A 16,528-nucleotide genomic window follows, 5' to 3' on the forward strand; every position below is an offset into this window, starting at 1 on the left:
CCAGGTTCGATCCCTGGTTAGGGAACTAAGATCCCACAAGCTGAGCAGCCAATAAAAGAAGAAGAAAATAGATTATTTCACTTAGAAATTACATTCATGGCTCATTGAATGGGCTGGAGAAATCCTGTTTTATTGATGAGTTTTTCTATGATGACTAACCCAGTTTAATAAAACTTTTCTCAGTTCTTGCCACTAAAATGTGGAAAGAAGAACAGGGTTGGGGAAAAGCCCGATTTTGAAACATTTCAGAGCAAATATCAACTTTTGCAAGCCTATTATTCGCTAATTTAACATGACAGTTAAGTAACCAACAAGGACTGGGAATTCCCTGGTGGTCCAGCGGTTAGGACTCAGTGCTTCCACCGCACGTGTCACGGGTTTGATTCCTGGTTGGGAACTAAGATCCAGCAAGGCTCAGCATAGGCAAAAAAAGACAAAAAAGCAAGGAGGAGAAAATGAGAAAGTATTTAAGCTGCAACAGAGCTTTTTCAGAGTCTGTCTTGTAGCAATTAACTTTCCAAACTTCCTTAACAACTTGGTTAGAAAACCCAAATAAATTCACAAGTGCTTATGGAAAGGTGGGGAACTTAGAGGAAATATGAAAGGATTGAGAGAAGAGATACGAGTCATACTGCTTTATTTCCCCTAGCCTTTGTTGATCTCAACAGATTTGTTTCCGTTCTAATTCTCTGCCATCTTCATAAAAGACAGAGAAATATATAGTGTCAGAAATGTGATTTATAATAGCATCATTATTCCATAATTGAAAATACTGCGTATTTGGTTGTCTAGGAGAATATGCCCATCAGAAATAACCTGTAGCTCTGGAGGCCAGTGGGTTGCTATGGCAACCAGACAAAAGAGTTTAATAATAGCTCTCCTTCATAGCTGGAAAATTGACAAAAAGATGAGAGCTCTGAATGTGAGTGTTTCTTATATAAATGCAAACAAGCACAAAATACATCTATTTCTTTGTTCAACAAACAGTCACTGAATACTGACGATATACCTGGCGCTAGGTTAGGAGCCGTGGAAAAATCAGATGTGGTTTCTCTAAGAGTGCACATTTTAGTGCATGAGACATATAATAAAGAGCAAACAAATCAATACACGGAATAATGACAGCATGTAAGAAGGCCACCCAAGAAAGTAATGAACTTGTGATACTAAACAAGCAATGTCGTTGTTCTTCAGTTGCTCAGTCATGTCCGACTCTTTACCACCCCACGGACTGCAGCAGGCCAGGTTTCCCTGTCCTTCACCAAGCAGTAGCTAGCACAGAATATGGGGAAGAGCCCAGTCACAGCATACATCAAAAATCTTGTGTTTAGACAAGAAATTAAATAGAGAATGGGGTCTTATAGTCTTCATTAATGTACTAATGTAATCACTCTAATGGCAGAAAGCAAAGAGGAACTAAAGAACCTCTTAATGAGAGTGAAAGAGGAGATGCAAAAGCTGGCTCAAAACTTAACATTAAAGAAACTACGATCATAACAGCCGACTCACCGGAAAAGATCCTGATGCTGGGAAAGATTGAAGGCAAAAGGAGAAGAGGGTGGCAGAGGACGAGATGGTTGGATGGCATCACTGATTCAATGAACATGAACTTGGGCAAACTCCAGGAGATGGTGGGGACAGGGAGGCCTGGTGTGCCATGGGGTCACAAAGAGTCACACATGACTTATCTACTGAACAACAACAATGTTCTAATGAAATACAACTACTAACAGAAGTATTACTTACTCTTCTTGCTGGCGGGGATTAGGGTTACATATGGAAATAAGGGCTGTTTGAAGGTGTTTTAAAAATAAGTATGGCTATTTGTAATGAAAATGATGATGATCAGTTACATACTTGATGGATACAATTATTCAAAGTGTTCTCTGGCAGTTGAAGTTTTCACAAACACAAAACATAACACTATATGTGTATATTGCATGAACTGTGATTAACCTGAAGTCAGTTAAAAAGTTCAGCAACACACGAGGTTTTAAATAGACTATTATGGCTAACTGGTCTGAGCTTCAACAGAGGGGGAGAAGCACAGCACAGAAAATGCCAGAATGTTGCTAAATAGCTCATTTTGTTCTAAGAAATATTCCATTCTCATCATTACTGTATAATTGATATTCCACATTTTATTTTTTTAATTTTTGTTTTTTATTTTGGGGTGCACTGGGTCTTCATTGCTGTGCGGGGCTTTCTGTAGCTGCGGCCAGTGAGGGCTTATTGCAGTGGCTCCTCTTGCTGCAGAGCACAGGCTCAGCAATTATGGCACACAAGTTTAATTGCCCCGAGGCACGTGGAAGCTTGCCGGACCAGAGATTGAATGCATGTCCCCAGCACTGGCATGTGGATTCTTAACCACTGAACCACCACAGAAGTCTGATACCTCACATTTTAAACAGACGCAATACTGCCGCTGATTATTCAGACCCATTGTCTCGGTATTTTCTTTCCTTTTAGGAAGCTGGAACATTCCCTGATACAATGAATACTAGACTTTGGCTCATGATCTAGGGTACTAGCACACACTGAGTCTAGGAGGCTTTTCTTAATTAGAACAAGATGAGGCACCCTTGCCTTTTCTGTACAGAGTAGCAGCAAGAGCCCAGGGAGCTCTCTGAGTGTTTCTGGGGTGGGAGGCCTACTCCACGTTGTTTTGGTGGCAGTAACTCCTGGGATGGTCTGATCATCCTGGCTGCCATGTGACAACCTGGCCTGACAGGTGGTGTAATATTGTTGTTTAATCTAACAGCCTTTCCCCCCATTCCCTAGGAAGGAACCTTTGAAATTTAACTAGATACATGTTGACCCAAAACAAAGACTACCTCTCTGAGGCCCTCCTGCAGCTCTGTATGTCTCTGGAGTTAGGATCTGGCCAATGTCATGTGACTGAAGCAGTGTTCATAACCTCCCTCACACGGAAGGGTCATGCCCTCCCCTCCCCTTTCCTCTGCTTTTAATGGCTGGAATGTGGACACAAGGGTGAACCAGCTTGGACCTTGTGGGTTAGAACAACACCCTGAGGGTAGCAGAACAAGAAAACAGAAAAGCCTGGGTCTCAGTCAACTTTCTAGATAAAATAACAGATTGGCCTTTCATAGGAGAAACTTCATATTTATACAATTATGGGTATCTATTACCAATATATTCTAACCAATGTAGAAAGCAAGGGAAAACATTACCCCGTGATATATTCTCTGTATAAAGAAAACCCTGAAGATATTGAGACTCTGGGGCAAGCTGTACCTGAAGTAAGTGCCATGGCTGAATTTTTCAGTCACAATATACAAAAAAAAAAAAATTCTATTTTCTTAACATGATCTAAATGAAGGTGATGCTGTATACAATTGAAGAGTTCTGGCTCTTCTCTTTCTTCAAGGCACAAACATACCTGTTTTGGAAAAAGTACTTTGCCTGACAATTACAAAGTCCTTTTAAACTGTTCCCCCACAATTAATGGTCTGCCCAAAAGAATATTCTTGATACGGAGATTCTATGCATCAATTTTAGACTTAGAAGTGACAATGAAAAACGGTGACTCCATTAGAGACAGGTGACTCCCCACAGATGAGGCTGTTTCAGGACAAATGTCTCAGATATGGATGAAATGTTACACAACAGTATCTGTCACCTCCCCCTCTCCTTTGCCTTGCACCATATTGAGTCCTCAAAGTTGAAAATGTTTGATGGAATGCAAGCTTGATGAAATGGGTGAGTGACAATGGCTCAGAGTAAAAGAGAGGGGTCCTTGCTCCTATTTTGCACAAACCTACCGCCTCCATGATATTCTCCATGGTATTCCAGAGGTTTGGCAACTTCTGTGAATAGTGTCTTTTGTTTTTTATTATTTAAAAAAACCCAAACAATTGGCTTGTATATACTGAACCCTCTAGTTGGTTGTAAAAATGCCATTGATCCTTTCAAGTTTCTACTGACGCTCACATTTTCTATAATCAAAGCTGACTCCTAACACTTCCTGGCTTTATCGTATTTGTAATTATAAATGTTCCTTTAAGTTCAGTTAAAATGATAAAAAGGGTTAGAGCTTTTATGCAAGTGTGGGGAGGAGAGACTGTCATGAGTGCTCTTATCTTAGGTCTGATGAGCTCCAGAAGTCGTCATACTTGTATGATTTCAGGGATGTTATGACATCGGCCTTTTTCTTAGAAGTAGATCAAAAGTGTTCCCCAGATTCTCAACAAGATCAGGTACAAATACTTCTGCTTTATCCTTTTGGAAATCCAAATGCCACTTATCGTTTGAACTTAAAAGAACTTGAAAAAATTTGGGTCCTTTGACAAAGCTTTTCAGCCTACAGGGATAGATACAAAAGATAATTAAGGTCATTCTGAAGCTTACAAAGAGCAGGCCTATAAACATATTTACTAAAAGATGTGCTGATTAATTGGAAAACAGGGACAAGGGTACTTTCCTGTTAAGAACAGATTTCAACACTGCTAGTTGCCATTCCGGAGAAGGCAATGGCACCCCACTCCAGTATTCTTGCCTGGAAAATCCCATGGACGGAGGAGCCTGGTGGGCTGCAGTCCATGGAGCCGCTAAGAGTCAGACACGACTGAGCGACTTCCCTTTCACTTTTCACTTTCATGCATTGGAGGAGGAAATGGCAACCCACTCCAGTGTTCTTGCCTGGAGAATCCCGAATCCCGGGGACGGGGGAGCCTGGTGGGCTGCCGTCTCTGGGGTCACACAGAGTCAGACACGACTGAAGCGACTTAGCAGCAGCAGCAGTTGCCATTCACTGTACAAGCAAGGGTTTTATACATTTAGCAGAAAACAATGAATTGAAAAGTCAGAAAAGCCTGGATTCTAGTATGTTTTATTGTAACTAATCACATACAAATCACTTATCCATAAAATAATGATTAACAACTATTCTCTAGTTCACAAATATAGCACAAAACCAAAGTTCTTCCTAGGAAAACCTCTTTGTAAACCAAGATATCACCACTATTTAGCTTAGGCTTTAAACCAAAGGTTGAAAATGACAAGCAGAAAACATGTTTTTTATCAGTTGCAAAACCTTAATTCTGCAGAATTAAGACCTGGTTGAGATCATCACTGTTCTATTTTGACCTGATAAAAGGAAAAGCTATCAACAGGAAGTAACTAGCAAAGAAAAAGCTGGCCAAAAAATAATCCTATGGAGAAACAGCTTTGTGTTAAGGACAGTGCCCAGAAACACCCTGATGTCAAATGAAACAAAATTTAGCCTTAAGCAACTCAAAGCAGGTTTGCCCTTCTGAAGGAACACATACTGGTTGGACAAGTGAGCATCTTACTTCACTAAAAATGTTGAACAGGAATGTCTTGTAGAATCTTCAAACAGCCTATTAAAATGTCTAAGAACAACTTGTAAAAATACCTTTTATGTCCTCCTCTTTCTGTTTTCATCCTATGGTATTTCAATAAAAAATTCCATTCCCTACCAGAAAAATGGCATTCCTCTGTACTCTCTGCCAGGGTATAAGAAATGTTAACACTCTGTCACTGGAGAAAAAACAGAAGAGGAATTAGCATGTCACTGAATGAAGATTCAGAGAGGAAATTCTGACTGCGTGTAGAAAAAGTTATACATCATAAGCATTTGGTCACTTATCATGTGTATGTATCATGACAATTATATCCAATAAAACCTCAAGAGGTAAACACTTACATTTTCTTGTATTTAACAATGTAAGTTTTGTGTCATTTATTCTCTGTTTCTGGACTTTCTTTCCCTTACATATGTTGACAGAAACAAAGACTGAAGCAGGGTTCATAGAGAAACACAGGACGGGTACAAATACCATAATAAAATAGCCTTGTACACCACTGCATAGAGAAATATTTTAGACGAAATATACTTTCACTACTGGCCCCAAATGCTATCATCCACTTATGTTATTTAACTGTAAACTTTTAATAGAAAAATACCTTTGAGCTGATAATAACATTTAGCGACTTACAAAATGGACAGAATTTTTCAGTGCTACACAAAACAATTCTATACACGACTTAAAGTTTGAAAATTCTTTGCTGGCACTTGATTTTGAGAGTTGATAGACACAATAACTACTGATTTCAATAAAATACTGTTCTTAACTGGTATATACTTTCAAAACCAATATTACTCACAAAACAGTAAAGAATAATCACACCTTGTTGACAAATCTAAGATAAACACCAAAACTATACAGCCAAAATATTTTAAGAATCACATAAACTTTTTAAGACAACGGATAAAAATTTTCACAATCATGTCCAGTGAAAAAAAGGATTATTCCTCTGATTCAATGAAGCATTTGTCAAGTATAGATTTAAAATATGAACCTACAAAGCAAGTTAATTTTTTTTTAAGATTTTTAGATAATTGGTGACACTATTAGAATGGAATTTTTTTAGATGGAAAATTGCTCACTATTTGCAAATACATGTTAGGTTACAGATTTAAACTGAAATTTCTATTCAAACAGAATCATGTTTTTTTGTTTTTACTTTTGGTAAGTTTATGACCATTCTATACATTGTCACAAGTGAAATCACCATTTAGTCACATTAAACATATATAATTTTTTTTTTCCCCACAAAAGACGAGAAAATGGAAATAAAACTTAGCAGACTATATTTCTTAGAACACATTTTGTAAAAACCCACTACTTTAAAGTTTTGGAAATCTACTACACTGCTCTGAAGGAAAATATATGCTTTCCCACCCTCATAATTCCTATCCAATCAGTTTTTTAGTGTAGAAATTAAAATTCAAGTTGAAACACTTGTGGCACAAGACAATGTAAGATTTAATCATAGAAGACTACTGATTACAATTAACTTATATTGTCAAACATAAACATACCAAACAAATCCACACGGGACTTTTAGAACAGTAAATTATTAAATAGGCTGATTTCTTTTAAAGATGTTTAAATTCTGTAATATTATATTAGTATTTCAAACAATACCCTTTCTAAGCCAAACTTGAAATTAATCAACTCTTTTTTTTTTCTTCCAGCAAAGAGAAAGGGTATCTCTTTAAGATACTTTTCAAAGCAGTAAAAATACCTTAGTGTTTCAATTTATCTGTAACACACTCTGCTGGCCCTGTGCATTTCACTGAGGGGCTACCTGAACCCACAAATCATCATCAGATAAAGAGCTTGAGCTCCCTGATTCAGAATCCAACTCACTGAACCCACCTAAATCCCACTCAGTGCTGGATTCACTAGGTACTTCTTCCTCCTCAGTGAGAAAACTCTGACCGGGTTCAAGACAGGAAGGATAAACGCGAGCTGAGAGGCAAAAAAAGTTAGAATCGAACTGGAACAGGCCTAATGTGGTACCTATATTAATCCACTGGTCACCCCTCATATCGTATTCATACACGGTCACCCGGTTCTTCTTCCACTGCGGGGTGCGTGAGGTGATCAGCAACAGTTTTTGGCCATGATTGATAATCCGGTAGTTGTTAGTCTCCGACACCAAGGGGATGTTATTAATCTGCCTCCACTCTCCTCTGACTGGATTGTACACCTTCATGACAGGGATGTCGCAGATGCAGTATATCTCATCATTGAAGACACAGGCTTCCTGAAAATCATTGCGCTTCAGAGAAACGCACTTCAGCCACATATTGTGGCTGGGATCAAAGCAGAACATGCGCTTACTGTTGAGAGCATACAGATAGTTCTGAATGACCATCAGGTCAAAGGAAATAAAGGAATGGGGCAGCGGAGCCACCAGCGCCCACTGGTTCCTCTGGACACTGTAGCACTCCACCTCCTTCAGTTTAATGCCGGTAATGGGGTCCCGACCACCCAGGATGTAGATATAGCCATTGAGGTATGCCACGTCCATGCCCTCCCGGCAGAGCAGGCGATCAGCAAGCTGCTGCCAACTATTCTGGGCTGGTTTATACACCCAGAGGTCCTTCCTGGGCTGGGCGGCCAGATAAATGTCATGGTCTGGAGAGACACAGACAGCTAAGGTGGTCACAGTCCTAGTGTGAGCAAGGCAGGTCAGAGGTGATGGCACTTTGTAAATGTCCCCCGAGTATGGGTCACAGCACAGAAAGGGATCTCTGGGATGGCCAAAGAAGATCACCATCTTCTTGGCATACACACCTAACCTCTGGGGTAGATGATCAGACATGGGCACAACGGAGCTGCTGCTTCCGCCGCCGCTAAGAACAATGCTAACAACACTGCTGCTACCGCCACCGCCACCACCACCGCCACCACCAACGCAGCTAACAACACTGCTGCCACTGCTAACACCGCTGCTCTCTGGTTTGGGGACCAGAGACTTGCACAACATGTCACCATACCGCATCTGCCGGGCCCCTTCAACAAGGTCCAGACAGTACTTCTTCACCACGGTGTTGGTCAGCAGCTCTTCCACGTAGCCCCGATCTTCGTCAGAGAAGTGGGTCCAGCGGACACACTTGAAAACTTCTGCAGCGCTGGGACCCCGCTCCTTGGGAGCCGCCTCCAACCACTGCACGGCCACATGACACACGGTCTGCTCGTGCTCGATGTTGAGACTGTCCAGGCGCAGGACGGTCAGCAGCTGGGCCAGGGTCAGATCTGCCAGGGACTCTTCGCGAATTGGACTCATCTGGCTGAGCTGCTTGAAGTTGTGGGCTATAAAGGACTGCGCCTGCGACCGCAGCTTGCGATGGCCGAAGGCATCAGCAAACTTGAAGATGGCCGTGCAGTTGGCCAGGTCAAGGCGGCGGGCTAGGAAGGAGGCACAGGCTTCCCGCACGTACTCCAGCTGCAGCATGTCGGAGGCTGCATAAAGGCGCTCCACGTTCGATTCACTCAGGGACACGCGACCGGTGTAGCAGTAATCGACCAGCACCTCGAAGGACTCGGCGTCCACGTCGTGCATGGTCACGTTCGTCTGATGGCTCTCGTACATGCCGCCGGTGAACATACTCTTGAAGTAGGGACACGCGGCCGCCAGCACGTTACGGTTGCAGGGGAAGAGGCGGCCGGTGCCGGGCCCGCTGCCGGGGGTGACCACCTCGATGGTCACATCGCAGAGCAGCCGCGCGTCGTAAAAGGACTTGAGCTGGGCCAGCAGGGCTGCAGAATGGCCCGTGTCCTTCAGCTCCTCCGGGCCCGTGAAAAAAGCTGAAACCGTGGGTTTGTGAACCCTTTTGGGGCGCTTCCCACCGCGGGGACTGGCGAGGCGGCGAGAGCGCGAAGATTCTTCCCGGGACTGCATGGTGGAGAGAGCGGCGGCGAGCGAAAGATGAGAACGGGTGCAAGGACCAGGTTCTGGCGCCTCCTCACCCTCTTCTCGCTGACGCTAAGACCGCGGTGTCTCCGAAGAGACTGCAGCACTGGTCCATTTATTTGAGTCAGCCCTCTGCCGCGGTGCCGCCTCCCTCGATCGCGTAGACCGCGTCCGACTCACCCGGTTCCAGTTCCACGCCCTTTCTCCGCCTCAGCTCGCCCTCAGAGGACCTACTGGCTGGAAGCGAGCGATCCGCCACAGCCGCGCTGGCAACACCACTAGGCATCCAGGAGAACTACGACTCCCAGATTGCCTTTCGCGCCTCGAGGCATGCCGGGACCCCGCGGACTCTGCGGCACAGGCTGCGGCACCTGCTGCGGCACAGGTTGCGGCACGGAAACCGCTTTGCTTATCGGGAGTAGTAGTAACTTCAATAGCATCGCGAGATTTGTTGCCCGTTCATTGTTTCGGATGACGGAGTTAGAAATAGTTCGCTTCGGTTCAGTTTTGTGGTTTCGAACTTTGGGTTTGGAATTCAGACTAAATGCCTGTTGTTGTATTTATCAGTTGTCTGGCTTCTCTCAGAGTTGCCGCTTGTTTTTTAAAAACGTTAATGGCAGTGGTACTATAGCATCGTATGTCAATCGAACTAAATTGCGTAGATGATACACGCATAAATCGCGTAGGTGATATACGCATTAAATCGCGTAGGCTGGCTCTCCTTGCTTTGAATAAATATTTGTTGATTAGCAGAGTAACGTACTTATATGCAGTACCCATGATATAAAGGCTTAATGACTTTTAGCTTTTCTTCTAGTGTTTATGAAGAATGAAGCACCCCCTCATTTGAGACCATGAGCCTGTGGGGAAATTTGAAAAACCCTACAGGTTTCTGCAGAGATACCTTTTAAGTTTTTTTGTTTTTGCTTTTAACCAATAGATTTTTAAGACCAGTTTTTAGGTTTACTAGAAAATCCAACAGAAAGCTACAGGAAGCTCTCATATACTCCACCCCCTCTCAGTTACACATGTTTACAACATCTTGCATTAGTGTATGCCCTTGTTAAAAGTTATGAACTTACAGTGATCTATCATTAATTAAAACATGTAGTTTATATTAGGATTTACTGTGTTGTACAGGCATGTCATGTATGTCATGTATCATAACATGTATGTCATGTACATGTATGTATGACCTACATGTATGTCATAAATGTCATGTACCTATATCATGACAATAATACACAGAACAGTTTCACAATCTTAAAAAAATCCTCTGTTCAACCTATTTATGCTTCCCTGGGACGACAGAGGATGAGATGGCTGGATGGCATCACTGACTCAATGGAAGTGAGTCTGAGTGAACTCCGGGAGTTGGTGATGGACAGGGAGGCCTGGCGTGCTGCGATTCATGGGGTCGCAAAGAGTCGGACATGACTGAGTGACTGAACTGAACTGTCCTTGCCTCCCAGCCCCTCGGAACCATTAATTTTCTTATTGTCTGGTTCTTATTGTCCAGAATATCATGCAGTTGCAATATATATTCTTTCACTTAGCAATATTCAATTCAGATTAATAAAGCTTTCTGTTGAATTTTCTAATAAACCTTAAAATCTGATTTTAAAATCTATTTATTAAAAAAAACAAAACCCAAAAAGCTTAAACAAACCTGCAGAGTTTTTCAAATGTCTTTTCATGGCTTGATAGTTATTTCTTTTCTGAATAATATTTCATTGTATACCAGTTTACTTATCCGTTTACCTACTAAATGGCATTTTGTTTGCTTTGAATTTTTGCAATTGTGAATAAAACTTCTGTAAACACTCGTGCTGGTTTCTGCATGGACATAAGTTTTCAACTCATCCTGGTATACACCAAGGAGTGTGACTGCTGGATCACACGCTAATACTGTGTTTAACTTTGTAAGGAAGTGTGAAAATGTTTTCCAAGGTGGTGGCTCTACTGTTTTGCATTCCCACCAGCAATTAATGAGCATTCTGGCACCCCACTCCAGTACTCTTGCCTGGAAAATCCCATGGATGGAGGAGCCTGGTAGGCTGCAGTCCATGGGGTCCCTAAGAGTCGGACACAACTGAGCGACTTCACTTTCACTTTTCACTTTCCTGCATTGGAGAAGAAAATGGCAACCCACTCCAGTATTCTTGCCTGGAGAATCCCAGGGACAGAGGAGCCTAGTGGGCTGCCATCTATGGGGTCGCACAGAGTTGGACACAACTGAAGCGACTTAGCAGCAGCAGCAGCCTATTGTTCCACATCATCCCTAGCGTTTGGTATTGTCAGTGGTTTGGATTTTATAGTGTACAGCCTTTAAACTTGCCTCTCTGGAAAAAATTCTGAAGGATCTGATATTTTAAACATCTAGCAATATCTACAAGGTTGTTCAGTTGTGGTGCCAGAGAGCACTAGGTTTGAATTCTCTCAAATATGCAAATCAGGAATATTAATAGATGCTTTGGTGGTCTCATAAAGTCTATGTTTCCTGTTCTAAGTATTGCTAAAGTATTTTCATTAATTCTCTTAATAGAAATGCTCATAACTAGTCCAATACAGCTCCTTTCTCTACCATCCCCAAATTAAAGATTCTGGAATTCTAGTTATTAAGGAGAATTTTAAATAAAAATATGTAACAAAGAGACTTTGTACCGAGCCAGCTCCTAAGAGCTCAGCATCATACATGCCCAAACATCCTTTGAATTAGTCTGGTCTAATGTATGCTTTACAAAAGTGTTTTTATATTTGTATTTGTCAACATTGCCTCACTATGTTGTTGTTTAGTCGCTAAATTGTGTCCAGCTCTTTTGCAACCCCCATGGAATGTGGCCCACTGGGCTCTTCAGACCATGGGATTTCCCAGGCAAGAATGCTGGAGTGGGTTGCCATTTCCTTCTCCATGCCTCATTATTGTTGTTGTTACTCAGTGGCTCAGTCACATCTGACTCTTTGCAACCCCATGGATTGCAGCATGCCAGGCTTTCCTGTCCCTCACTATCTCCCGGAGTTCCTCACTATAAAATCCTCAAAATAAATTGTGCTCAGTCATCAAGTTTTAACTTTTTCATATATGCCTTTAACAGTGTTATTTGCTTTCAATTGCTTTTCGCAAAAAAGCAAAATATTTATTAGACACTGTGCTATATAGCCTATAGCAGCATTGTTCAATAAAATTTTCTGTGATGATAAAAATGTTCTGTTTCTGTGTTATCCATTATGGTAGCCATGAGCCACATGTGGCTCTTAAACACTTGAAGTGTGGTTAATGCAACTGAGGAACTAAAGTTTTAATTTTAGAAACACAGCATTGGCAGCAACAAATTCAATGGGGAAAGGAAAGTCTTTGCAACAGGGCTTCCTGGTGGCTCAGACGGTGAAGAATCTGCCTGCAGTGAGGGAGATCTGGGTTCAATCCCCGGGTTGGCAAGATCCCCTGGAGGAGGGCATGGTAGTCCATTCCAGTATTGAAGAAGGAAATGGCAACCCAGTCCAGTATTCTTGCCTGGAAAATCCAGCAGCATTGGCAGCAACAAATTCAATGGGGAAAGGACAATCTTTTCAACAAATACTACCAAAACAACTAGATCATAATGAAAAAAAATCCACCTTGAAACTGACAGTGTTGAACTTTATACCTAATCCCTGTACCACAGAAAAACATTGATAATTAAGAAATAGCTTCAACTTCTCCCACCCCCTGGAAATCATCCTACCATTTTGTGATTGGAAATAGGTAACCACACAAGAGCCAACTCATTGGAAGAGATCCTGGTGCTGGGAAAGATCGAGGGCAGCAGGAGAATCGGGTGACAGAAGATGAGATGATTGGATGACATCACTGACTCAGTGGACATGAGTTTGAGCAAACTCTGGAAGACAGCGAAGGACAGGGAAGCCTGGCATGCTGCAGTCTGTGGGGGTCACAAAGAGTCAGACTCGACTTGGTGATTGAACAGCAACCACAGTAAACCATCTTTTCCCATATGACTCATGTTAGAGTCATTGTCCACTCTTTCTCACGACTACCATAAGGCTCACAGAAGATTCCCTCATGCACCTGTGAGAAGGTTAAACACAGACCTTTCCATTTTTGCCTGAACCTACCAACAAAGCCAAACACAGGGTCTCTGTTTCCCAGTCCTTTGTTTAATGATGTCTTAATGATTAACAGATTAGAAGGGCACCACCCATGGTGGGGGGGGGAGGGGAACTCCCTGGTGGTCCAGTTAACCACTGGACTCAGCTCGCTGGGGTATGGGTTTGATCCTTGGTCGGGGAACTAAGATCCCACAAGCCCTGCAGTGCAGCCAAAAAAAAAGTAATGAACCCAAAGTAGCTAGACACCAAGATACACATTTCCTTGTCAGCTGACCAAGACGTCCCCAAGTTATTAAAGCACTTCTAACTAAACCACTCTACCTATAATTTGTCTATATCCTCCCTATAAAAAAAAATCTAAGGCAAACTCACTCCGATTTTGGATCCAAACTGTTCTCCATAATGGCAACAGTCTGAATAAACTCAGTTTCCTTACATGTTTGGCTTTTGTCTTTGACAGATTGGTGCCACTGTGTTAGTCGCTCAGTTGTGTCCAACTCTTTTGTGACTCTGTGGACCATGCCCTGCCAGGCTCCTCTGTCCATGGAATTTTCTAGGCAAATACTGGAGTGGGTAGCCATTCCCTTCTCCAGGGAATCTTCCCGACCCAGAGCCTGAACCCAGGTCTCCTGCACTGCAGGCAGATTCTTTACCATTTTGTTTGGTTTTTGTCTTTGATGGCACTTTGGTGCCATTACTGGAATGGAACTGGAAATCCATCTCTAGGCCCCCATCCGCTCCACCCAGGTCCTGAGGCTTTCTGAGCCCCAGTGCAGTGTCCCTGAAGTGGTTTATGCTGGAGTCCAGCTCCTGATCCGTGTACTCCAGACAAGTGTCCACAGTAGCATGGGAAGGATTTGAATTTGGTTTGGGGGAGGGGTGTTGCCATCTCTTGGTTTGATTTTGTTGAAAGCTGTTGTTTTATAGCTCTGTGGTGATGTAAGTGAGAAGAAAAACCTAAAAAAGAGTGGGCATACACATAATTGATTCACCTTTCAGAAACTAACACACGCTGTAAAGCAGCGCTGCTGTTGTGCTGTTGTGTCACTCAGTCGTCTCCGACTCTTTTGCCACCCCATGGACTGCAGCCCATCAGGCTCCTGTGTCCATGGGATTCTCCAGGCAAGAATACTGAAGGGTGTTGCCATTTCCTTCTCCAGGGGATCTTCCCAACCCAGGGATCAAATCAGCGTCTCCTTCATTGGCAGGCAGATTCTTTACCACTGAGCCACCAGGGAAGCCACTGTAAAGCAACTATACTCCAATAAAAATTTAAAGAGGAAAAAGGCCCCTTTCCTGAGACCAAAAAACAAGCCTGAGAGTTTCTGGGATTAGGTAGCTATCGCTGAGCCCAATCCCTTGTTTTTGTATGATTGCCTCTCCCTTCTATGCCATAACAGAGAAAACAACACTGATCCACTAAACAGTGGACTCGATTTCCACATCAGTGTTTTGAAATCTAAAAAACTCTATCCTCTTCTCCCACCTCTGGGCCCCTCAGTTACTCATTACCCTTTTCCCTTTCTATACACACAAAAAAGAAGGACCTGTATATCTTTGTTTGGGGGATGGTTAGAAGCTTTTTTTTTTTTCTGTAAAGCGACTACTGCCACAACTGTAGCTAAGCTGGTACCAGAAAGAATTTTCCATATATGGGGGCTCCTTTCTTCCTCTCTAGTGCCAGAGGAACTCACTTCAACAGTCAGGTCACTCAGGATATTCAACAAGTACTTCCACCACCCTCCATCCTCTAGAAAAATAAAGCAGACCAACTGTGCTCTTAAATTCAAACTAGCCAAACCACCTGAGGCACCCAACCTACCCAAAATCTTGCACTTGGTCCTAGTGATCCTCAAATCCTTCCCCTTCCAGGCAACACTGATTATTCCCTTATGAATAATTGTGTATTATGAAAAAATACTGCAGGTCAATGAAGATTTCTTACCTCTTCTGAAATTTGCTGCTGCTGCTGCTAAGCCGCTTCAGTCATGTCTGATTCTGGGTGACCCCATAGACGGCAGCCCACCAGGCTCCCCCATCCCTGGGACTCTCCAGGCAAGAACACTGGAGTGGGTTGCCATTTCCTTCTCCAATGCAGAAAAGTGAAAAGTGAAAGTGAAGTAGCTCAGTTATGTCTGACTCTTAGCGACCCCATGGACTGCAGCCTACCAGGCTCCTCCGTCCATGGGATTTTCCAGGCAAGAATACTGGAGTGGGTGACCCTAATTTGATCTAATCTAGTATCTATCCTTATATCACTTCACATTCGTCAGAATGACTAGCATCAAAAGTCTACAAACAATAAATGCTGGAGAGGGTGTGCAGAAAAGAGAATCCTCCTACTCTGTTAATGGGAGTGTAAATTGGTACAAGCACTATGGAAACAGTATGGAAGTTCCTTTAAAATTAAAAATAGAGTGACCATGGGATCCAGCAATCCCACTCCTGGGTGTATATCCAGAGGAAACCATAATTCAAAAAGATACATGTACCCCAATGTTCACTGCAGCACTATCTTTAAAAGCCAAGACATGGAAGCCACCTAAATGTCCATTGACAAAGGATGGATAAAGATAATGTGGTATATCTAGTCAATAAAATATTACTCGGCCATTAAAAAAAATGAAATAGTGCCATTTGCAGCAACACAGAATGATCTGGAAAGTATCATACTAAGTAAGACAAAGACAAATATGATATCATTCATAAGTGGAATCTAATTGTAAAAAATTATACAAATGAACTTATTTACAAAACAGAAACTGACTCACAGATTTTGAAAACAAACTAATGGTTACTAAAGGGGAAAGGTGGGAGGAAGGAGGAATGAATTAGAAGCTTAGGATCAATTTATACACAGTACTATAGGTGATGCTAGTGATGAAGAATCTGACTGCCAATGCAGCAGACACAAGAGACTTGGATTCAGTCTCTGGGTCAGGAAGATTCCCTGGTGTAGGTAATGGCAACCAATCCCGTATTCTTGCCTGGAAAATTTCATCAACAGAGGAGCCTGGCGAGCTACTGTCCACGAGGTCACAAAGGGCCAGACACGACTGAGTGACTAAGCACACACACATATATAAAATAGATAAATAACTAACAGGGACCTATTGTATAGCACAGAGAATGCTATGACAACCTATTTGGAAAATAAGCTACATGGGAA

The 16,528-nt window shown here is 42.5% G+C and overlaps 1 protein-coding gene across 1 annotated transcript; it reads right to left on the bottom strand.

Annotated features, from left to right (window-relative positions):
- Positions 1 to 4,837: 4,837 nt before the first annotated feature.
- On the bottom strand, positions 4,838 to 9,547 carry LOC102282343 (kelch repeat and BTB domain-containing protein 6). The gene has a single exon (XM_070380231.1). It carries the CDS (start codon positions 9,235 to 9,237, stop codon positions 7,120 to 7,122), a length of 2,118 nt encoding a protein of 705 aa, XP_070236332.1. The 5' UTR covers positions 9,238 to 9,547; the 3' UTR covers positions 4,838 to 7,119.
- Positions 9,548 to 16,528: the final 6,981 nt, after the last annotated feature.

This window comes from Bos mutus, chromosome 12, assembly GCF_027580195.1.
Source record: "Bos mutus isolate GX-2022 chromosome 12, NWIPB_WYAK_1.1, whole genome shotgun sequence".
Lineage (NCBI taxonomy): Eukaryota > Metazoa > Chordata > Mammalia > Artiodactyla > Bovidae > Bos > Bos mutus.

What these genes read in the sequence shown, in the direction of transcription:
- LOC102282343 (XM_070380231.1), bottom strand. Translation starts at nt 9,237, where the DNA reads ATGCAGTCCCGGGAAGAATCTTCGCGCTCTCGCCGCCTCGCCAGTCCC.